Below are 25212 nucleotides of genomic sequence, written 5' to 3' on the forward strand. Positions count from 1 at the left end.
ATTATCATAATCCGTTGAGTTGTTGGCGCATTAATTAAATTTAATTAAAGGCGTTTTGCAACATTTCCGGATACGTGGCCACGCTGCCAATTGCACATCTCAGGCGAAGAGGCCAGAATCTCCCCTTGGCGAACTGTAACCCCAATCGTCCCTGCCGACGAGGCATGAAATCAATTTGCGCAAAATGGCATTCGTTAATTAATATTTGCGGCAGCGGCATTAGCAAGTGGGAATTTATGCCCCCAAATAAGAATATATTAATCTATTGAATGGTCACGATACTAAACACATGCTCTGATATATGATGTGGATTATTAGGAAGAATGCATTAAATATATCACGCTTAAAATCAGTATACAAATTATACTGGGGAATATGTGAAAATATCTCTGGATGCATTTTTCATAATTAAGATCTTAAAAGCCTTTGTTAAAGGCAGATGTTTTCCATTCATTCCACATATTTCATATAAAAAGTAATCCAAGATGTAATTCACAAATGGTGCACCCAATACTCAATTAGTTTTAGACAAATTCCTTTGATTTTATTTATTTATTTATTCTTCACTGCAGTTGTTGGCTTATGCTAACGTTAATTTTCATTTTCTTTTTTTTTTGGGTTCGCTCATAGTTTCATATTTTATTAATCCCCTTGGCTGAAATCTGTTCGAACGCAAACGAATTGTGACCTCTAGATTTTTATCCAGTTTCTTAACATAAGTAGTTGTCATGCAGTTTTATGTACAAATACGATGGCAAATATTTGGGCGCCCCTCGATCGCTCTCTCTCTGCGATCGATCTAATACTAGGATCTGTTTAAAGTTCGAATATAATTCAGTTACGTATATGCGGGTTCTTGATCTATCGCAATGGCCGAATATGCTCGGCTGGGTGAGTAAACTTGGTTGGTTAGTAATAGTATCGACTTGATTCTACGTATATATGTTCGTTAGGCATTAGCTAATGTTTAGTTTGATTTGAAGTTTTTGGACCTCGTTGAAAAGGTCGGCGTATGGATGGGTTCTCGTTGCAGTTGCTTCCCAGTCGGAGTGAAACAAAGGTAAGTTTTAATTGTTTTCGCATTCATTTTAAAATCGCATAAAATTATATAATACACAATTCGTCACAACTAAACTTAAACTAAAATTAACAGAAGTTTTAGCATAATGGTTCAAACAAAATATAAATTTACGCGCTAATTTGCTAGGCCGTCCAAATGAGACTAAACATTAAACTTAAACTTAAACCAAAACAGAAACTGAAACGCAACAAAAACAGAAACGGAAGCGGGAACAGAAACAGAAAGCACTCGGTTTCCTTCAAGAAGGTCGTGAAACAAGGCAAAGGCTGTCACCACCCGGGAATATCACTCGAAACAGGGGGACTCGGAAAATATAGTATTCCCGTTGAGAATTCAGAACTGAGAATTGAGAAAAATATGTGCGCTGGGTGGGGATGCTGATTTTTGGTGGTGTCTGGCTTTTGGGCAAAACGTGACTTTAACTTTGACTCGACTGCTTTTTGTGTTAGCCATACTAGATACACATACATTTAGGTATTTATACATACACATATAAGTTCATAGTTGTATATATTTGTAATATATATTCATATATATTTTTGTCAATAATTGTTTATGTAAATACGCGCTGTGTAAGCCTTCCGCTCCGGTTGTGTATAATAAATAGATTTTGACTTTAGTTCAACTTGCAATCCGCGGGAGACTATGCTAGGTAAATTTAATTTGGGGAAGTTTGAAATCTACGTATATGGGTTCTGCCGCTCGTCCTCTCCATAACTATATATCTCCCCCTACTTTTTCTTCCTCGACAGTTTGTCTGTTGTTGCAACCTTAAGCTAATACGTATTTCAGAGTTTCCATTCTGTTTGTTATTCTTTTAGTTTTGTAGATCTGCAGGCCTTTCATTCGCCGCCTCGTACATTCCTCGCTTAATGGTAGTTAATTTAAAATTTTAGTCACTGGCAAACGACATTTAATTTCTCAGCTCCTCTTACTCCAATTTAGTTTCATGCTTCATTATTATTATTACGTATTTGAAATCGTGATTATGCTTTTGGGTATGTTGCATACCGTTTGTTCTTACAACTGGTATTTATGGAAATATTTGCGCAATTGTTTTGCTTACTTGTTTACTTGCTTTCGAATTAAGATTAATATGGCATTGAAGAAATCATTGTATTCAAGCGTTGGCATACAACGAAATACAGCAAACACACAGTAAACACATCACTTGAACAAAACATTGGAAGAGGGTTTTTTTTCGAAAAACATAAACATAAATTTCCAATAAATAGGTAGATACAAAACGTACGCTCTATAACTCTATAGGTAAGTATCTTTAATCTGTAAGCATATCCATATATTTATGTATTCATATACCGTTTAACATAGTCGAACGTGGCTCTAAATATCGAACTAGGTTATCCTACAGCAGTCGCAAATAATTTTACACTCGAACCCCGCGAGTCGCCTTCCCCCAAGAACCAATTCTCATGGAAATTAGTCGATGGCTGGCAACGGAGTTCTCTGACTATCAAAAATCGCTCATTTCGTCAATATTCATTTATATAGATCGCGTCTCCTGCTAACTCCTGCCTTAAGCATTTACCGCTATTCTAAGTAGTTCAAGTTATCCATTAATATTACCGAATTGGGCCCTTTGGCCCAGAGGCTCTGCACTGCTACTGGGGGTTGAATTGCCAATTTAGGGGTTGGACTGCGCCAAAAGGGAAAAGTATGGAAGAAATGCCGGATACACAAGTTCTCACTGGAGATCTGGAAGGGAATCACATGCGTTGCACTATCAAATAGGCCACTGCACTCGGGGAAACCTCAGAAAGCTTTGATCCTAGGCAATCCAACTCAAGTCCAGTGAATCGCCCCTGGGCCATCGAACTCACTCATTTGCGTGTATGTAGGTTTGTAGACTTATGCAACTATTTACTATGTAAAACTTTACGTATTTTAGTTATCGAGTTTATCTTCTGCTTGCTATCTCGCTCGCGTTACACAGACGAAGAGATGAAAAAGAACGCCGGACGCTGATCCTGGCGGTGGCTGCGGTGGTGGTGGTGGTGGTGCTAGTGGAGCTAGTGGTGCGGCTGGTGGAAGATTGGCTCGTTGGCTCGGCTGGGCGGCTGCGGTGGGTCAGCTTAGGAGTTGACCTTGCTGACCGCCTTCAGCAGGTCGTGATTGCTCTTGTCCAGGGCGCTCATCATGCCCAGATTGCCGCCCAGTCCACCGCCGATGCCCGGCCCAATGCCGCCCACTCCGACGCCCACGCCCATGCCAAGGCCGAGCTTGAGATCGTTTTGGCCCACCACCGAGTGGTGCAAGTGGCCCGGATTGTGTGCGATGATCGAGTGGTGGTCCTGCGGCTGTTGTTGCTGCTGCTGGTGCTGCTGTTGCTGCTGCTGTTGCTGTTGCTGCTGCTGTTGTTGCTGCTGCACTTGCTTGTTCTGCTGGGCGGATTTCATCGTCTCCTGGGCCTTCATCTTCTCCTGCTCCTCGCGATCGCGTCGAGCCTTAAAAAAACAGAGAAAGAGAGGGAGCAAGTCAGTATTGATTTTTTTGGCGCCCCCGGGGGGACCGAGACCAACTCACCTGTTCGTTTATTTCCTTGACGGCGCGCAACTCCTTCTTCAGCTTCATGCGCCGGTTCTGGAACCAGATCTTAATCTGTCGCTCGGTCAGGCAGAGGGCATGTGCGATCTCGATGCGCCGTCGCCGGGTCAAGTAGTGGTTGAAGTGGAACTCCTTCTCCAGCTCGAGGGTCTGGAAGCGAGTGTAGGTCTGGCGACCGCGTCTTCGGGGACAACCGTTGGGGCCTGCGGAGGAGGAGAAAACGGAGAAAGTCGCGTCAGATGTTGGTGATGGTTTCTTGTATTTTTTGGGCAACGCCTAATGAGCTGCAAAGTCTGGCTGTCAGCGGCAACACATGTCAGGCGTCGCCACATGATTTGTGCTGGGGGATGGCGGATTGGGGAGCTTCGCTGCACTGCGAATGTCTGCGAATGGCTGCAAATTATGAGCCAAACAAACAGTTTTTCCAAGGGGTAAGAAAGGGAGTGATCTGAGGCCACATCTGACGTCAGCAGCCGCCGCCCCAGGACATCGGCTCCCCGGGGTCCATTGCGGACCTGATTCCGCTGCGGATTGGCATCGCACGCAGTGCGTGGAAGGGTGAAGCAACCGGCACCGACTCGCCCAGCGGCAGGTCTCGCCCTGGTGGCCAGCCAGCGCTTTTCCCCGATTTTCCCTGCATTCCTTTCTCTACTTTTTTGTGTTGTTTCTTTTTATTTCCCTCTTGGTTTTTTTTAGCAATTTTCCATGCTACCTGTGCGAATTTTTTGCGCGACGGTGCGAAGATGCGCCTGGAATGGGCACAGGCTCCGTGTTTATGTTACGGAAATCAAAAATTCGCTATCTACAAATTGCTGTCCCAGTCCCAGCAGCCTCTCACTTTTACCCGCTTGCCGTTTTATGGCCACCGTGTCTCTCTTCTTTTTTGCCGCTGCTGCCTTTGTGTCGAGTTTTTCTGGTAAAAGGTTTTCACGTCAACGACAATTTTTTATGGTTTTCAAGTTGCGACTTTCCAACGGCAACCGGCAGACAAAATAAAAAAGGGACAATTTTTACGTAATATTATGAAAGGTGCAGATTTTGCAAATCTTCCACGGCTGCAGTTGTAAATCACTGGGGTTTTTTCCTAGTTTCCGTTGCATTTTTTATGAGATTGAGCAGTTGGCAAAATATTTACGAACGGATGAGTCCGTGACATTTGGAATTACCTGAGCCGATAGGCAGTTTAAATGACTCATGGGTGCAAAAATAAAAAACTCCCTTATCGGCACTTTTTAAAAAGATGCAAAAAGGTATGTTATGTACAAATCTGAATTGAATGAAAAAAATAAATTTGTGATTGGTAAAAGAGTTAAAGTTTCACTGTTGGTCAATAAATTTGGTCTAGATCTTTTGTTTTAAAATGGCTTTCAATTTACCTGACATAAACCCATTTTAGAAAAATTAAATTCAAATCAAATTACTTTAAATTAATTTCTTGTGCCACCAACGCTCTACTCTAGTTTTAATTTGAGGAGAGCAGCCATAAAATGAGAAAAGCATTGACTGCGTGGAGTGGTCGGAGAATAGAAGGAAAGGGGGCAAAAGCAATTTCAATTCTAATCAACCTCCTTTCCCGCCTCTCCCCTCGACTTGCGGTCCTGCGACCAGGAATACCAAACTAATCTAAATTATTTACACGCTACAATGAGCAGCTACAATTCGTCCCATAAATCACGACTCCCAGGACACACGCGCCCCTAAACAAGATTTACGACCCCCGCAATGGCCGCCGTGGCTGGGTGCAGGTGCGAGCGAGATGGCTGATCGCTCGCAGGACGGAGTGATGGAATCCAACATGGCTGCCGCAGAGTCTGCCTTTCACACAGGTAGACAGAGAGAGCGAAAGAGAGAGCGAGCGTCGGCATGGCAACGCCTGAGTTCTTTTTGTTAGTGTGAGTGGTGAGTCGGCGCAGCCAAACCGGAATTCCAAAGAGAGCACTCACACGTGGATTCGGAGTGGACTTGGGCGGAGAGGAAAGTAAAGGAGAACGTTTGACTCAACGGCTCTACTTTGTTATTGATTTTCCAACGCCACTGCATTTCCACTCAATGCACGAAAACTATTTAGAAAGCCTTAAATCCGCTTGGGAAAAATATACAATCGACAATTTCAATTCTGGTTTCGGATTTTTGAGTATGTCTGGGCAAAGCGGCTTTGTGGGGGTCTGTCAGGGTTCAATGATCTTTCCAAACAATGAGGAATTCATTAAAGTTATGGAGAACATTATTTATATTTTGAAAATATAATCGGAGTATTTAAAATATCATCGAGAGAAGAATTATAAAAAAAGAAAAAAATATTTGTATTTTCCAAGTTTAATTTAAAGATTGAATCCTTTTTTGATCATATGCTATGTGATTTTAATGTTCATTTAATTTCAATGTTACAGTAATGTTTATCTAAGGTTTTGTAAACAATCAAAATTGTGCAATCCAATTGATAGCACAAAGAAATAAATAAAATAAATAAATAAAATCAAATGTATTTATAATTTGAATTAATCATTAATTGCTAGTCATAAATCAACAACCAATTATTGGAATTCTCTGCCCATTTTATTTATTTACTCTACACTAGCGTGAGTCATTTTAGACCAGCTGAGTCAGCAACTTATTTTCTGCATACCATAAGATCGCATAACATAAAATCTCCCAAGATTTAGGGGGTTTGATGACTTTCAATTGCGCACTTGTCGATAAATTAGCTGTAAGCGCTTCGATAGATTTGACAAGCGCTAAGCGGCTATCTTAAGTTTATATTTTTTTTCAATTTGAGGTGGCCGGTCGAACCGGTCCGTTGCACAATTGCCAAGGAAAACCATTTTCCAATTAAAAATCAATTAGCGCACCATAAATCGCGGCTGCAATAGACTGAATCGGCGGTCGGGTAAACAAAACGGCATGGAAACGGTCTAGGGCCAGAAATCAGTTTCGGAATCGGAGGAAATTCCAGACGCGGTGGCGTTGGCGGGCCAAAATGGAGCGGATCCGAATGGGCCATTCCACTGTATATTCTACGGATTGGCCGAGGGAATCCGAGAGGTGACAAGACGGCCAGGAAAGCCGTCCCAAGGCGCCGCTGTCAACGGTGCAAATGGGCCTGGGAATGGTTATGTTATTCGAACGAGAATGGGAATGGAAATGGGAATGAGAATGGGAATGGTTATGGCCCAGACCCGGGGACAGCGTCTATAACAATGACATTAACAATTAAAAATATTAATAATCATAAACGTAATTGTTCAATAAACAGCGGCGCGTATAAATAAGCACAAAAACATACGAAAACGAGAAGCTGAACAAAAAAACACAGCGCAGACTGAAACTTATGATGACATAAAAATCATAAAAACAATTCAAAGCGTACAATAAAGATACACACACACACTCTCAAAGGGGCGGATGGGGGAGGGGGTTTTGGGCAAAAGCGCCATAGTTTGCCCAAGTATCTGGCTCTGTGTGCGTGAGTATCTGTGTGCGCATTCGAAAGTGGTTCCGTGGGGACGCTGACAAGTCTTCGAGTCTTGTTTATCAAGCGACACAAAATTGTACAATAAACAAACATTTTGCCGTACAAGTATTTCGTGTTTAGTGTTTGGCTCCTATTTTTTTGTCTGCCCATCCCTTTCTAACGTTCTTGCTTTCGTTTTTTGGTAAATAATAAACAAATTTACATATCACTTGACAAAGAACTTTGAAACATTGTGGCGTGCTCTAGCGCTTTGTTGTTTCAGTTGCCGGCAATTAGTTTGAATTTCAGTTTCTAGCTGGGTCAAATTGTTTGCCGGCAAATAAATTTCCTGATTTTGCTGCCGTTGACCATTCAAGTTTTCGGGGGTACTGGATAACTTTTCCCGCCTTCGAATTGTTTGTTGATTTTTGGCGCGCAAATTCCGTTGTGTATTTGTCTTCGAACGGAATTTGTGGAAATCTTGTGGGGCTTCGAACACTTTATGGGAGAGTCTGGGGAATATTTAAATATTGCCGATTCAGCTAAGCGGCCTTTTATTGCGGCCCGAGGGCATTTTACATTTTAATGCTCTTATTTGTGAACAGAAGAAGTTATGGGAATTAAAGATTATATAAATAGGCAGCTTACATTTTATAACTATATTTGATCAAAGTTTGACAATGAAAACAAGTTTTTAAAGTCCCTTGACAAAAGATAAACTATAATTGCGATCTACAAATTCAGCCAGTAGCCAATAAATGTAGAACATATTTAATAATATTAAGAAATTAACAAGAAAGGAAGCTACCTTCGGCCAGCCGAAGCTTATATACCCTTGTAGATAAAAGAATACTCACTCGGTGCAGTTCCAGGGATTCCAGATTCAGCGTTTCGATTTATTTCAATTTTGTTTTTAAGTAGTCAAGAATCAAAACGCCTACTTCCTACAAAGTTACAATGAATTTTCTTATATTTGTTTGGGAGCCTTAAGATATAGTGGTCCGATCCGGCTGGCTCCGACATATGTACTACCTGCAATAGAAAGAAGACCTTCGGGAAAGTTTCATAGCGATAGCTTTAAAACTGAGAGACTAGTTCGCATAGAAACGGACAGACGGACAGACGGACAGACGGACAGACGGACAGACGGACAGACGGACAGACGGACAGACGGACATGGCTAGATAGACTCGGCTATTGGTGCTGATCAAGAATATATATACTTTATGTGGTCGGAAACGTCTCCTTCACTGCGTTGCAAACATCTGACTGAAATTATAATACCCTCTACAAGGGTATAAAAATCCGAAATACATGCAAAACATTTTACTTTACATTTTTGTAATCTTTAATAGAAGACATTTGAAGACAAGACCCGAATAAGGAATAGGCATCCACAAATGTGTATGCATACTTATGCCGCCTTATATTTATTTCGTTCTTCTTTTTTGGGAGAGAAGAAATTTCACTGGCTGCGTATGTTTTATGCTGATTTGTTTATATTGGGTATGAATTTTCGAAACTAACTTCCCGGATGGCATGTTGAGAGATATATAAACAAAGGGCCGACATTTAACATGCCCGAAGATATAGCAACCAACCAACTCGTGGAAGTGAGGAATGTTTTGGGGTCGCGAGGATTGGGTGATGGCTCAACAAATTCTTCCCTCCGCCATTCGAGGGAGTTCATTGTATTGCGGAGACGATCTTTCGGGCATTTAGCGCAAATTGCAATGTTCCCCGGGTTAAATGACATCCCCGGGGACCTGTCCCCAGCCCCCATCCCCCTCAGCTCCTCTGACAGGGATATGCAAATGCGTGGCATTCTCCGAGCGTCGAAGACTAATTAAACTTTGAAAGAAAAGCCGCTTAAACGCTGTTCCGACAAGACTCACGGGCAACATCTGGTGCCTTTGTGTGGCTTTTAGCGAAAAGGGGGAGGGTGGGCTGGATGTTAAGGATGTTCAGGATGTACAGGATATTCGGGGGTGTGGCAGGTAAGCGCCGCCATTAAATTGCGCTCATGCTCGACTTTTTGGGGGTGGCTAAATGTGGCAGCAGCAGCAACTCCTGGCTGCCATTGCAAATAATTTATGTTTATTAAATTTATTTAAATTTAATCAGTCGCACAGGCATTTCGTACGCCGGAGGGCGAGGAAAAGTGGGTGGTGTCTCGTTTGCGGAAAAACCTGGCTGTGGAAAAGCCTGCGTTAGGGGGATGCTACTTCTTCTTCTTCTGCAATTTATGTGCAGCGCGTTGCCAATGTTGTTGTTTGTGCTATCAGATCTGCCACGCCCCCAACTCCCACTTCCCATTTCCCCTGCTAATTGTGTGCTTAATCTTGGAAAATATATGGCAAGCTGTCGCTGTCTGTTGTGCTCTGTTCTCCTCTGGCGAAAGCGGAGAAAATTCCTGGCAAATGTTGCAAATACACAGGCTCCTGAGGGATTAATATATTCTCATCAAATATTTCACGCCATTATTGGAATTACTCCTCGTTGTTGCCCTAGCTGAAAATGAAGGGATCGGCGATGTAAGGGAAGCGGACTATTTGAATTTGCAATTAAATTGGTACTCTCAATGGTGCTGTCGGAATAAAGGATTAAATGAAATGGAAAATAGTTTTAAAAAAACAATTAGACTATACGTCTTCCCCAAGAGTTAACATTTAAAGGCTTTAACTAAAAAGGAAAGGTCCATATAAGATAGGGATTTTTAAATCAGTGGTATGAAAAAATATTATTTTATAAATATTTTGCGAAATTTCTTTAATACATTTTCTGCGTTTTTTTGCAGCCATATGTTACTATCACTTAAATCTTGACAAAAGAATTCCTCACCGTTGCATTATCGAATGTAATGAATGTTCTCATATGTTTTTCCCATTATCTCGCCAGATAACCATTTGCAGGGCCGAACTCTCGGATATTCGCGCTGTATCCCTGAAAGTGCAGACAGCCCTTAATTCTCACTCAAACCAGGAACCATGGTAACTCGAGCCAACATGGTAACAGCCGGAGTTTTCCTTTTCCCGTTTTCCTTTTTTCGTTTAGCACACAGTCAGAAAGAGAGAGAGCGAGAGAGAACGAAAGGGAGAGAGAGAGCGCGAGTGGGATGGCAAATAACGGCAACGGCAGCCATTAGAGCCATTCACCCTTACTGTCTTTATGGCATTTTTAATCTCGTGGGTGGTTGGCGGCACAACCTTACCGCCCACCTCCCACCGCCCCTGGTATTTTTTGCACGCACTGCAAACACGAGGGTGTGATAAGACAAAATACCCGACATAAATGTGAAAAATATATGGCCAAAAGTGAAAAGGGAAAACGGAAGAAGCCAGCCGCAGAATGTGTGTGTGTGTAGGTTTGTGTGGGGTTGGCGGAAAGCCTTGCCAAAAGGAAACCGGAAAAATCAGACTCTTTCGGGCCTCTCCACCCCCTCCCCTTTAGAAACCATCTCTGCGAAGTGGTTCCAATAAATTTGTTGGGCCACCCGGAGCGAAAGAGAGGAGAAGAAGAGTTCCGGATGGGGAGCCCAACTAATTTTGGACGGACGGACAGCTGTGGAGCATTTGTAGCGATGGCCTATAAATGGCATTAGGCGTCTAGAATTGGTAATCCGCAAGATTTTTGCAAACGGCGTCTGTTCCAGGCGTTCTCTATTTTTTTCTTGTTCCGGGGGACACGTGTCGCCAACTGACCGCAACTCGAGCACCCTCATCGAATCCGTATCCGTATCCCCGACTATGTAGCTTACTGTTTCTGTATCTGTCGGCTTTTCTAGTCCCGTCTGTGCGCCGCAATTTAATTGCAAATGAAAGGCGTTTAATGTGCGCCGCCTGCGATTAAAATCGCCGCGAATCGATGCGACACAATCAACGGCCATTCAATGATCAAAATGAAGTGGCGCCAAAGCGACTGTCTCTCTGTATGTGAGTGAAATTAGCTGTCCGTATCTGTATCTGTATCTGGAAAAGTATTTGCATCGGTGGGTGGCCGGGTTCATCAACACTTTTGGGCTCCTTTGTTGGGGTTTCTTTTCGGTGGATAAACAAAGACAAAGGGCAATTGGTAACTACCACTAAGATTAAACCTTGTAAGGCCGTTGGAATACCCTTAAGATTTAAATTTAACAATTTAATCCATAATATTGTAATATGTACAAGTATTTTTTTACGAGTTTCCAAACTGGTCTTTCGAATAATTATTTTTATGAAGCTAATTTATATGGAACTACGAAATTTAATAGATAAATTCTCACTTAAAGTATGTCCCATAATGTAATTTATTATTCTGTAGAGCACACTGACCGATTGTATCTGTAGACCACCCAAATTTCAGATAGTGAAGATACCCCTTTGCCAAAGATGCAGGGTACCAAAAAGGTTCTGAAGCCGTAACCCAACTGCAATTGGCCTCGTCTTGCCCTTTGGACGGCTCATTGGCTTTGGCGTTTTGGGAAAGGCGAGGAAACTGAATTGAAATTGATTGCCTTCATTGGCTGCCACCGTCGGGTTTTTTCTTTCTCCTTTTTTGTTTCTGCGGCCGTTTCCAAGTTCATTTGGTCGTTCTATGAACCTTGGCAAGCATTATATCGACTTTTATTGAAAATACATATAAATTGAGCCAACTGCTTTCGACTGAGAACGCATTTTGGTATTGTTTTTTGGTGTTTTGTTTGCTTTGGTTGGGTTTTCCTTGCCTTTTTCGGGCCCGTTTTCCCAACTGCGTTCACGGCCCAGTGCACACGGGTCCAAGCACTCGGATATATATACCTATTCCTATTTGGTGAAAACAAACACGAACTCCGGATTCCTATTCCCATTCGAATGCAGAACTTGGGGGCAGATGTCGGCCATAACTTAGATTGCGTGGGCTGACTTGAAACGATGACGTATTAAAACGCCATTCGGGGAAGCACCCCCGCCCACACCCCTGGCATCTCTATCCCCCTCTAATCCCCCCGCCTACATGATTCCCCGCAAACGAGAACGTGACACTTAAATTCGTATAAAAAGCATCGATCGATCGATGCGGGTTCTATATTTACCTAGGCGTGCGCATAACTCATGCTTATCCCCCTCGGTTGGAAATTTCATTATAATACCCACAGAAAGAGAAACAGAAACCCCCTCGAAAAGGTGTGGTCCTGTGGGCTCCTGAGAACTTGATTGTTGTCGCCCTGTCTTCTCCGCAGACCACAGAGAACGCACCTCACCTATTAGTGTTTCCAATCTTGAACTTCCCCTGGAATTCTTCGTGGCTGACAAACTTGATTAATGGCTCACACACACTCGCACAGTTGGCCCTTTGTTAATGGCTGCACGAGAGTAATTTGAGAAAATGGTGGCTGCTGGGCTGCCATGATCCCAGATGAAAAGTCTTTTGTCACCGACAGGTTTTTATTTCCCCCATTGTTGTGCCCTTTCAAGTTTCTTCCTTTCTTCACAACTAGTGCATGCGAAGCTCTGGAGTAACTCCAATTACCTGAATTGCTTCATTAGGAGAAAGAGAGGGTCGAGGGAACGGAAGGATTCCCACAAAAGCCAACAACTGGAATAACGAGTTCCTTTAGGGGAGTATTCCAAAACACAATAGGCCTTTTATTCCTTAAGGGAAATCGAGGAAAATTTCTTTGGAATTGTAGCATTCAAAGGTGTCATAAATATTAAAAATGAAAACTCGAATTTCGAAAACGCTGAGATAAGATCCTACCAATAAAATTATTTAATTAATCGGATGAGGGAATGTCTAAATGCCTAAAGTAAACTATATTTCTTCTTAAATGCAACTACCTCGTTACCACTCTCATTACCCAATGATTATGGCGCATCAAAAGAGAACTGAGTGCATCGTAAACACTCTAATCTCGGCAATTAATCAGAAGAAATAATAAATTTAGCCGCAGGAATGGCACAAAGGAGTGCATTAACCGACACCGCCAGCGACTTGTTTAATTCCGCGATTAAATTAATATTAACTACGCTCTGTCTTCAAATTTATCACAACCGGAAAGTGGGGGGAAATGGTCACAGTCACGCATTGCACGCGATGAGGAAAATGGAAAATGTCGCACGCCAGAGCCAAGTTCTAAATAAAACTTTTGTGTAAATTAAATATTTAAGTTAATGGAAATGGGTGAAGTTTGCCTAGTGATGGTTTTGTTGGTTCTCACACATGTGCACTGGGAAAAAAATAAGTGTATGAAAATAATAAGGAACTTTAAAAAATATTTTAAAAAATTATTTAGGAAGGAAATATCAATTCCTCGAAAATATGTGGAGTCAGATAATTAGTATATATCTGATTGTATTTTAATACAATTGTGCTTTGACCCTATTTTTTCTGGCTGTGTGGCATGTTAGAGGGGAATAAACTTTGATTAAGCGCCGGCGGTGGGTGGGGATCGAGTCGGCAATTGTCTGTGGAACGTGTGCGCTTTTAATTTGATTTTGTCTGGGCCAAATTTACATGTCTGCCGGCCCATTCCAAGTGCCGAAAATCCGCGCCAGTCTGGCTGCCATTTTGTCCTTGTCTGTGGTTCTGTCAGCCTGTCGCCCATCGTAGTGCCCCGCGCCCCCGAATCCTTGTAATCCAAACCCCTTTTTTGCCAATTTGCGGCACTTGGGCATTAAAACCGCAGATTAACAGCCGCACGGGGTAGTTAAAAAAAGGAAAGCAACAACACTCGGAGAAACGTGTCATTTCGAATTTTCCGCTGCCGCAGGGCGAAATGAAAAAACCAAAAAAATAATACAACGACAGAAAACGTGCCGATAACACGGTGTCGCACACTGCCCCCTTCCCCCACCCCAACCTCATCAGAGGGAGATAGAAAGAGAAAGAGAGAGAGATGGAGAGCAAATGTAAATACAACAAGACCAAATAAAAAGAGGAAAACAGAAAACACAGGGAATCGGAAATTAAACAAAACCGAAACGAAATGGAATTCGCTTATCGCGCCTCATAAATTAACCCTTGCCAGCCGTCGTCCATGTTTCGAGCGAGATAGCAGCACAGATGCAGACAGAGAGGGATGCTAAGTGGGTGGGTGGGGGCGGCGGGTGCTGAGGGATCTTAACCCCACTGCGGGATCAACGTTTATCGGCGAGATGGCGGATCTTCGCGCCCCCAGAAACCCCTGCCAATGACATTGAGCTCGCCTCCACAATTGAATTTAAACATTGATATTGCATTGATTCCACGCGAGACGAGTTCAATCCCAAAGACAGTGCTTTGAATTCAGAAAGAGACGGCCAGTCGGGCGAAGAAAGAGACGGGGCTGCGATAGATAGAAAGGTCTTTGTGGCAATAACTCAATTCCCCGGCGGGCGAGCTTATCGCGAGCCGCAATTATGGCTTGTAAAATTAATAATAATAATATATTTTATTATTCCATTCGCGCCGTTATCGCTGTGCGGCGAATGCGAATAAATCATGCCATGAAGATAGATAGTCACTTTGTAGACTTTGAAAAAATCTAAGTGATTTGTTTTGAAAAACAGTCGGGTCATTAATTGTAAGTCTGTCTATGAAACTTGAGAAGAACATTTACATATTGTTGTACTATTCAAAACTGAATTATATTATTATAATTGTTTAGAGTAAGTTGTCATACTTAATATTACTTGGTTGAAATGTTTGTGCTTATGTTATTGAATGTTTGCATATTTTAATAAATCTATTTAGCAATTCTTGAATTCTTGTGAATAAAATATGATGACTGAAAAACAATAAAAATTTAACATAAATGCTCTTTTACCACGGTTTTACGGCATTTGTTTAAATAATTCGTATTTGTTATTACTTGTGTTCGAATGTTTATTATGTTTATGTTTATTTTTAAGGTACACATAAATTATTGAAATTGTTGAATATTTTTTAACCAAACAATTCGACACTTTAACAAACGTTTCGTATTGAAAACTAGCTGATTGTAATACTAAACCCAAACAAAAAAAACCACCACAGCAATTCTATGCAGAATGGCAACTGAAAGTCGGTGAGTTAATTACTTGTCAAACAGCGGCTGTTAGTGCTGTAAATTGCCCGAATGACTCCGCTCAACGCCAACGCCAGTGATTTATTTACAAAACAAACACCAGAGGATCGCCAGTGGCAAAGGGGAAGCCCGGGGGGCTTGAACCCGCTCGAATATCAAACGATCTGTGACGCCAAAAGCTGAGCCGTGGCACGTACTTCTGCGGCATCGAACTCCGGCACGAACGCTCCGATTTCATTCCAGGCCCAAAGACCAAATGCCAAAGACGAGGGACCAGAGGACCAGCAGGCCCTCAGACCGCCGGACCAAAGAAACCAGCAAACCAGACTATTGGGACATTGGCCGCAATGTTTGCCCAGTGGTCGAGCGCAATTAAACGGCTCGCAATTACATGCCACACCAAAAACAGGGGGTAGATTGCTAATGTCACCGGGGGGACCACTCTGCGTATGCGCAATGTACACAGCTAATGGCTGAATTCCATTTCCTAATCGATAAAACATCACTGTGATTTTTGAATAGTGATAAGGGAGGCTAAGGTATCATGAAATACATCAAAATAAATATAAATAATAGAAAGAATTATTAAATTCAAAATTATATCACTACCCTACATCTTGGCAATATAACGCTGTGTTCAATTAGCATTACAGTCAAAAACTAATTGTAAATTGCTTTTCGAAATTGTGGGACCCGCTTTAATCGCGGAAATAAACTAGGCAGTGAATTAATAAACACACTATGGCTCCCTATTGTTATTCGACTACATGCCTTATTCAAAAACCCCAACTAATGGGAAGCGCCATTAAGTCAAGTGAAATGTGAATGGGCATATAGATGGGATCGGAATTGGGATTGGGTATGTGAATGTGAATGCCGATTAATGACCGGCTATTGTAACCAGCAATTGACAGTGGCTACTCGTGTTTGCGGCTGCCCTTGTCGTTTGTCGAACTAATTAAACGCGGCGGTGATTCGCCAAACAATCAACGCCATTATCGGGCCCATAAAACTGGGATCGTACGGTAGTGGCCGCAACATTACGATCGTTATGCACGGCACAAGACCATGCGTAAAATCGTAAATAGATCATAAAACGCCCATAAAAAGCCGTTTAACGAGGCCCAGAACAACGGACCCATCGCAGATCGACGATCATACAAATCGATCAATCGACGAGTCCAGCTTTGAGTGAGTTTTTTTCTTTTACACCGACTCTTGCGACTCTTGAAGTATTCGAGTAATTGCTATGGCCACCAGCAGCTTGAATTTTGGGGGGCCCCAAACAATACGGATGGTGATTTACGATCTTGGACGAGTACTTGACCGGCATGGTTGAGTTACCGGTGCAACTTTCACGGAGCTGACTAAATTAACATAGAGAGTGAACAGCAGTTGCCGGATGCCCTCGGATATTTGCCAGAAAATGACTCCGATAAACAATGAAATTGCAGAATGAATGGGACAAAGGATGAGGGATTTATGACGGGACAGCGGGAGTCATGTGACGAATGAGTTCGGCAGATTGCAGGCTGCATTTTACACAGAAGGGTTCTTCTTTCGTTCGTTCGGCGGGTGAAAGTCGCCTCGCACCCAGCAGGTAAATCATATTTTTCAAGGCCATCGCGGCAGGCTCTAAAAAACGGCCCTTTCCGTCATATTCCACGGCTGGTTAGACCGATCACCCATAACCCATTGGCCCATGGCCATTCGGGATATTAACTTCAAGGGTTTCCGGTTAATTGCCTAATTGTACTTACCGTTGAAATCGCCGCAAACGACACGCTCGAAGGGGCTTCCCATCCAGTCTGAAATGAGAGAGAGAAGGAGGAAAACAATTAGCTTATGGATTTTCTAGCAGTTTTCATTTTTTACTACTTAGTTGGTAAGGAGTTGTGCTCCCCATATGTGAGCTGCTAATGCGAAATTCCGCACCAAACAGCCTTGAGCACATCCCGCTGAGTAATGGAGCGACGATCCCTCAAATCATATGTGTCCACTGGCCCCTCGGACATTTGTGCCACATGGCAGCTTTCATAAACCACTCAATCGGGTCGTTTTCAATTTAGTTGTCAGCGCCAGCCACAAAAAGCAGAATTAGCCGGGCCACTGCAGTCGGCAGACGGCAGTCAGCGGACCACCGGCCAAGTGAACCTCTGGCCAGTTGAACCGGCTCCGCTTTAAGTAGACCACGATGGGCGATTCGGAGGAGGAGATGGCGGAGATATGGAGGGAGATATGGAGAAAATACTGGGAAAGATGGAGGGTGGGGTGGGTAGAAAAGATGACTGCGAGCCAACGACCAGACCAGACCGACTCCTCCTAATTAATAAGCAGATGAAGCTGCTCGGCATCGTTGGCGCATTTTTAATTAAAATACACAAATTTCTGTGCATTCGCCTGTCGTTGTTGCCACTTTATTTGACACACGGACGGACGGGCAATCTCTAATATGTAAAAGATTCTGCAGATTCTGAGACTTCTTTGTCGCATTGATGATTGCACAATTTATGGGCCAGACGCTTCTTATCTTGCCAAGGCAGTGTTCTGGCTGCACATAGAGATTTCATAGGCATATGATAGTAATGAAAAGATTATAATAATATTAAAGGAGAAAATATTGAGGGAATCTATTTTCTGATTTTAACATTTAAAGAATGTCGCAATTAATTTTGTTAAACGAATTTTTGATTTTTTATTGAATATTCTATCTAGGTTTTATCAGATTCTTTCATCTATTTGTTCTGCAGAAAATGATATATTCTTTAAATAATAATAAAAAATATTAATATTATGTAATTTATTTAAGAGCCTAAAACTACGTCTTTATATCCCTCAGTGCAAATCTTTCCCCTTTTCTTTTCCTTTCCGCCCACAGCACGTGCTGAGTTTGCGAATTCGCAGAGTGGAAGACGATGGGAAATGCTTTCGCCATTTTCATGCTTTGTCGGGCTGCGCTTTTCCAGATAATTAAGAAAAGTTAACCTCTTTGCTTTCTTATCAGCATAATCAGGTGCAGGCGCGCCGCTCCACCCATTTTCCAGCTTTTCCCGCTTTTCCCTCATCTCGGCCCCTTCGGCAACATTGTTGATGTTGCTGCCGGAGTCGGTGCAACGATGTGAAAATGAAAATTCATTCAGACGCTTTGGCGTAAAATATTAAAATTCATTAGTTAAATTGCATTTGGCAAGCATTCAGCTGTAAAACGTTGCCGTTGTTGCAGCAGCAGCAGCAACAGCAACACCAACAGCAATAGCAATGTTTGTTGCAGTTGCTGTTGCAGTTGTTCATGTTGCTGGTGCGTCCGGGTCTGGGTCTTGGTCTTCGTCTCTGAGTTTTTTTGGGTGGGTTCGCAGGCTTGGCAAAGTGAAAGCCAAACGAACAGACTTTTCCGAAGGAGGAGAGGCGATTCTTGTGCGATTCACATGCAACTGCCGGGCTATAGCATATATATATATAGCTAAAGCTATATATGTGCAAATGTATATGAACATCTTTATGTATAGTGTGTGCATTTAAGGAGTGGAGGATGAGGGGGGCTGCGTCGACGTGTCGCGCACTTGGCTGCCATAATGGCGTCATGCTCGTATTTACTTTCATCGCCGCCAGTCGCGTCTCTATGATCTCGTTGACAATTTTATCGCCTTGGCGCTGTGAGCGGGAGATATGCAAAATATTTCATTGTGCGAAATACCGTTTATCTTCCCAACCGGCCGAAGCGGTGGGTTTTTTATTCAATTCTTTTTCGCGCCAACAGGTTTGTGTGTATCTATTTGCTTGCCGGCCAACTAGGTGTGTTAGCCACCTATGAATTCATATTCTAAGCGAAAGACCGCACTAAAATAGAGGAATTGATTTTTAATCTGCATAGATTAATAAGAGCGCTGGTTATCGATTTATTGACACCCAAATCTGGCTAATATGTAAATTGTATGTGCAAAAATAGATGTTCTAAGTTTTTGTTCTAAAATAAAATAAATGAAAATTCTTCAGTTTAACTTTTATCCCTTTTTCAACTGATAAGACATAATAATGCATAATAATTTTCTATGATTAATTCCTAACGATTAAAAATTACTCAGACTGCTTAATTAACATGCCTGTGCCGTAAATTCAAATGAAATCCCAGTGATTCCGAGTAAATCCATTGGCCGATCTTTTCTCTATTCCGGCGACCGATGTGCAGTCTATAACTCAGGCCAATTGACAGTCTATTCATATGGTGTCTGCCATTAATCAGGAGGCATTCAACCCGCGGGGCAGTGTGGAAAACTGAATTCGTTCAATTTCTTCTTGTGCACTGTGGAAATCGAGTGGCCAGCAGAGAAATGATAAATAAATCTGCTGTGCAAAAATGCGCGGAAAAAAGCGAGCGGATCGCGTAAATTAAACTGACCCACATAAATTTGAAGCGAGTTCGCTCGTACTACGTTAGCCGCATAAAAAGAGCGGCGTCCGCAAAGTATCTGTATCTCTTTATGTATCTGTATCTTGCGGCGGATATCTGGATTTCGTATGCGCGGGGCACATCCCAGTGGTTTTTTGGCTCTTGGTTTTTGTGTGGGGCAACCTTGAGGCTATTTAAATTACAAATCGACGCGCCAAACAGCACGACAGACAAGAGAAGCATTTTTCAAACTATTTTCATTTTTATTTACTGCCAACTTTTTAGCTCTTCGCTCATTTCGTTTTCGGATTCGAATCGCGCTGGAAGACTTATGCGAAATAAACGACTTGGAAGTGCCCCGCAAAGTGTTCATTATGGATTGGAATTGGAGGCGGAATGGCGGTGGAAATGGGAATGCTATTGGTAAATGTTTGCGCCACGTTTATCTATTGTTTATATGAGCCTGGGTAATTGGTACAGAGTAACCATTCACACCACTACACTTGGAATAAGCGTTTGAAAAATCGGAAAGAAAGCTTTAAAAACGATAAGTTTTAATACATAAATATAAATTTTAATCTGTTTAAATGTGCGATAATTACTCAACCGAAAATAAGAAAAATATACTAAAATATTTAAAAATATAACAATTATTTGTTTGCATTTAAATCATTTTTAAAATTTTCTTTATAACTTCTAAATTTGTTTTTCGTTTCAGTGTAAGTGGCCATGATTTATAAGTACACAAAATTCTAAGAGATCGTTTTGTTGATCGTGAAGCAAGTGTATTCTTTATTTAAGACGATATACATTCCTTGAAATACACGGTTTCTTTGGGTTTTTATTATGATTGGGATGATTTATTATACAAAATACTGAATAGATAGACCCTAGATTTTATATGCAGTTTGTTTGGGTCAGTGTAATAAATATTTATGTATGCTATTGAGTTATTCTTGACCTTAGATGCTTAAAGAAGCTTTAAAGATCGTTATTTATTTACAAAGGTCATTGATTTAATTCCAACAAATTTATTTATTGGTTATAACTGATTAAAATTGGACTTAGGAAATAAATGTTTGGGCTTCTAATGCAATAGATCACTTCTGTAAATGGTTAAAATATTTTTCTTCTTTTCCCTTGAAATTTCCGATCCAATATTGTATAGAATTTGTGATCTTGTTTTTGGATTTTAGGGAAGGGAAGGGCCCTTGCTTATTCATACTTTTTCCCCTGAGATCGTTGACTCACCTGTGAGCGTCATCCAGGGATATCTCGGCAGATCGGCGATACCGGCTCCGCCCGCTCCCCCTGCCCCCGGCATCACCCCGGAGGCGGGCTGTGTGCAGGCGTTGCCCAGCGAGTCGACTCCGATCGCTCCGGCACTGGCCGCCGATACCGCCGATGCGGCGGCGGTGGCGTGTTGATAGAACTGGGCAAACTGCGCGGAGGCCGAGGCAGGTACGCTCATCGACTGGTAGCTGTTCATCACGGTGTCCGTGTACCTGCTGCAGGTGAGAAAGAGATGGGTAAAAGTTGAAAGAGAGAAAAGGAACATGCATGTGATCCCTAGTTCTATAGAACCATTTCCAACTTCCTCTCGAAAGTCAAATGCTAATGAGCTGCCCATTTGCATTTACCCGCTTCCAACTGCGGTTAGCTCTAATTGCACACTAATCCCGAACACGCCCACGCACAGCAGGGTTCACTGTACATGCACAGTGGTACTAATATGCAAATGGCCACAGCGGAAGGTCAGCGTGCGTGCGAATCTCGTGGCAGGCGACAAATTGCCACCGGCCACCGCAGGCTGCTCTAATTTTCCGACTTTATGGCCATTCAATATGAATGGCCGATGGCCGAGGGCTAGAATAGCCTGGCCACGAGGACCCTGGTCCCCAGGACCCGATATTTAGAGCGCATTCGAAACGGATTTGCGGTTTTGCGGTATTTGCAGATTTTACCGAAGGTCTCGACAGGCATTTCCGTTTGCCAAAATGAGAGCATGCGAAATGGATTCTTGGAAGCTGACTCAATGTTCCTTGTTTTCCATTTTAAAGAAGGTTCTGTTGTAATTGCATTTTATATAACGTCAAGTTTGAGATGAATAATATTATTAAAACCTTGTGAAAAGGATCAAAGGGTGCTGTCAAAAGACAAGAAGATAAAAAAGAACAGTTGAAGAATTCTTTAAGTGGTCTCTATATACTTTAAAAATAATGCGGCGTGAGAGGCACTTTGAAATATGGCCGATAATCTATAAATTAAAATAAAATCAGCGAGGAAAGAAAATATTAAAAACAAATAGTGAGGACATCGAAATAAGAAGGTCTAGTTTCATGAATTATAAAACATGTTAGGATGCACTTACTTAACACTAAAGATAGACCGAAAATTTTAAAGATTTAAATGATCTCTCTTTAACTAATTTGTAATTCTTGCTTTATAGTACTTGGAAATGGTATTGGTAAGGGATAATATATTTACAATTCCTTCTTCTATCTCACCTGCAGGACTTGTCCTCCAATCCAGTGAAGCCGGCCATTCCGGAGAGTCCTCCGTGGCTGCTCGGGTGGTTCGACACGTACGGATACATCTTGCTGGTGGGGATGGCAAACGAGGAGCTGGCCGCAGCGGCGGCGGCGGCTGCAGCGGCGGCAACGGAACTGGCCGCGGATGCGGATGCCGAAGCGGATGCGGATCCGGGCGAGTTGTCGTTGAGACTCCGGTGCAGCGAGGAGCTGCCCGATGCGGAGGGCGACGGAGAGCAGCTGCTGTCGCCCGCTTGCGAATTTCCCGCCGACGGGGGCGTTAGCAGCAGTTGCTGGTGGGCGTGGCCGTGCGAGGCGACGGCAGCGGCGGCTAGCTTGCTGATGTGGTGCTGTTGCTGCTGCAACTGAAGGGCGGCCGAGAGCGAGGAGTACTGGTGGTGCTGCTGCTGCTGGTGGTGGTGGTGCAGTTGCTGCTGCTGCTGGTGGTTCAGGTGTTGCTGCTGCACCTGTGGGTGGTGCTGCTGGAAGGGCGACGACGAGGAGACCGGCGAGTGGGGCGATTGGCCTAGATGTTGGCTCAAATGGCTCGACGGCGAAAGGGATCCTCCGCTCAAGTTGAGATTACTGTTGTGGTTGCTGCTGCTGCTGGGACTACTGCTGCTGTTGTTGTTGTTGTTCGTGTTGCTGCCACTGGCGCTGTTGTTGTTGTTGTTGTTGCTGTTACTGCTGCTGCTGCTGGCTGAAACGCTGGCGGAGGCAGAGGCGGCGGCGGCGGCTAGGGCGGCGGCAACTGCTGCAGATGACGAATTCGGGGGGGTGGTGGTTAGGTGGTGCGAACTGATAAACGGCTGGAACTGTGGATACTTTGGCAGCATACTATCGAAAACAAATTTTGACATTGCACATATTTTGCTCTCTGGCCGAGGATCGGATCTTCGGAATTTTGTTTAGTCCACTTTTTGTTCTTTTTTCGTTTCTTCGAGTTCGATTTATTTATCTGAGTCGTTCGGTTAATATGGCTATATAGAGTATATCGTTTTTAGGATTTCAAGCATTCTCATTGTGTGGCTTTAACAAATTTTGTTTGAATTCAGCGTAGGAAAAGCGCTTTTAGTTATGATTTGACAAAAGTTTTGACTATTCGAAAAATCATTTTAAATTCAATCTTCTAAATATTTTAAAATAAGAATAGAAATGTGTTCTCTAATCAAGAATCTATTATTCAATGTTCTTCATATTCTTATAGTCCCTAAATTAGCAGGAAAAGTTCAACAGATTGTTTTACTTTAAACTTTCCCATAAATTTTACAGATTTATAACCCAATATAAAATGTATTTATGTCTAATGAAATATACTTTATTGGCAAATCAACTAACAAAACGGGTATTTCATACTCCCGTCTCGATTTGACTTTACTGCCCTATAATCCAATGCAAACTACAATAGAATCACTATATAAATCACTCCCCAAATTGATCGAATTAAAATGTACTAAAAGCAAAAATAAACTTGGCGTCAAATAAAAGCGCTGCATCAAATGTGATAAGCAAAATGAAACAAGGGAAAATAAAAAATATATACTGCTTAAAGAAATTGCTCGGAAAACATAAAAAAGAACATTAGCCAAATTGAATATGTTTAGATTGAACATAAATCTTTCGGGTAGCGCGATACAGAACTCAAGTGGAAAATATATATAGTCCTGATGTTTTATATATCTTTCAGCTAGATTTTCCTGCACAATGCCAAAGGGTTAGTATGGGAGCTATGTATGTACTTTTAAGGTTCTTTTGGTGTTAAACCCAAATTAGTAGACAAACTTGGTGGCAAATAGTTAGTAGCTTTTTAGATAGATTCAGTGAGATAGAGTTAGGAAACTTTGCCACCTGCCCGACTTTTTAGCTACTTTTCTCGATTCGGAGAAGTGAAATGCATTTCTTTACCTTTCTCGGGTTTTCTCTAGCGAACTTTTGGCGAGCAGTTTGTATTTGCAGCTTTTCTGTTTCTCTTTTTTCGCTCGAAGCTGGCGAATTCACAACGAAATTTGTTAAATTTGCATATGGTCTCGGGTTGCGTTGTTGTTGCAGCTGTGGCACAAGTGTGTGCGTGTGTGTGGGGTGTGTGTATATTTTATTTGTTGTAAAAGCAATTAAAAGGCGGCCATCAATTACGCGGAAATTCGAATGGACGTTGTGCCGGCGGGATTTCGTACGTGTGATTTATAGGCGCGCGATCTTTTTTAATGGCACTCTTGTATTTTTATGGCAGAGTGAGTTTCCCTGCGGCTTTTAACGACTTCTCAAGTGTGCGTGAGTGTGCGACAGTGTGTGTGTGGCCGGAGAAATGCTTTCTCCCTACGTTTTGCTTTAATTACTTTGTTTAAAATGCCATAAAACACTTTGCAGGTAGAACTATCGAACTCTGGAACAGCCGAACCTTTTACGATGTCAACTTTATGGCTTTTTAATTTTTATGCACCGCACACAGAGAGTTATAAACCGAGTGTTTTGACAGTTTCTTCGGTTTTTCGGTACGGATTTTTCACACAATATTATATACTTTATGCGCTCTATAACAGTTAAGTGACAATAAGCCGGCGGCCGAAACGGAACAATAAACACGGCGAATCGGAAACTGAATCGTTTGGTCGCACAGTCGTATAGCTGTATAGTCGTATAGTCGTATAATCGTATAATCCGAATCGGAATCGGAGGGCCGGGAATCCAAAGAGTGGAGAGCTGAGTTCCGCAGACACTACTGCGCGCCACGATAATAAATATTATAATAAAACGAAATTTTTAAAAGAGTATAAAAATTTCGTGTAATTGGTAATTCTTGCTGCCGGCGCGGGCAGCGAAGTCGGCAGAGGCAGCGGCTGAGGCAGCGACGGCGGCGCTTTGAGTCGTTGGAGACTTTGAGTTTTGTCTGTCTGCTGCGGGGGGTTTCTTTCTATATTTTTTTGTTGTATAATTTTGTTGTATTTTTTTTGTGTGTTTTGGGGAGACCGCTTTACGCGCGAGAAGAGAAGCGAAAGCGAAGGCCGCTGCGAAACGTCGAGCGTTGTGGCGTTACGAGCAGCGAAACGTTTATGGCGCAATACAAAAGCCATGCGAGCGTTCTTATGGGCAACTGGATGCTGAGTTTGTGACAATTCATTTTGGCTCACTCGTTGGGCGCCAAAAACACTCGACGTCGACGGCGGCAGCGGCGGCAATAAGAAAGATGGCAACGCA

General features: G+C 42.5%; 1 protein-coding gene across 2 annotated transcripts; it reads right to left on the minus strand.

Moving 5' to 3' along the window:
- Positions 1–533: 533 nt before the first annotated feature.
- Positions 534–25129, minus strand: abd-A (abdominal A). 2 transcript variants are annotated; one of them, XM_017138076.3, is made up of 6 exons: positions 24354–25129; positions 21994–22997; positions 20738–20994; positions 16860–16907; positions 3626–3849; positions 534–3546 (listed from the first exon to the last, which is right to left on the minus strand). In XM_017138076.3, the coding sequence occupies exons 2-6, from the start codon at positions 22875–22877 to the stop codon at positions 3175–3177; spliced, it is 1785 nt and encodes a 594-aa protein (XP_016993565.2). In that variant the 5' UTR covers positions 22878–22997; positions 24354–25129; the 3' UTR covers positions 534–3174. The 2 variants fall into 2 exon arrangements, with proteins under 2 accessions (XP_016993565.2, XP_016993549.2); XM_017138060.3 differs by having other exon boundaries at positions 23923–25124.
- Between the last annotated feature and the right edge of the window lie 83 nt (positions 25130–25212).

The sequence above is a fragment of the Drosophila takahashii genome, chromosome 3R (genome assembly GCF_030179915.1).
Source record: "Drosophila takahashii strain IR98-3 E-12201 chromosome 3R, DtakHiC1v2, whole genome shotgun sequence".
Lineage (NCBI taxonomy): Eukaryota > Metazoa > Arthropoda > Insecta > Diptera > Drosophilidae > Drosophila > Drosophila takahashii.

Bases quoted from the DNA above. Each gene is read 5' to 3' on its own strand.
- abd-A (XM_017138076.3), bottom strand. From the start codon at position 22,877: ATGTCAAAATTTGTTTTCGATAGTATGCTGCCAAAGTATCCACAGTTC. The intron at 20,995-21,993 runs GTGAGATAGAAG...TCTCACCTGCAG, and splicing joins TTGGAGGACAAGTCCTGCAG to CAGGTACACGGACACCGTGA. The intron at 3,547-3,625 runs GTGAGTTGGTCT...TGTTTTTTTAAG, and splicing joins TCAAGGAAATAAACGAACAG to GCTCGACGCGATCGCGAGGA.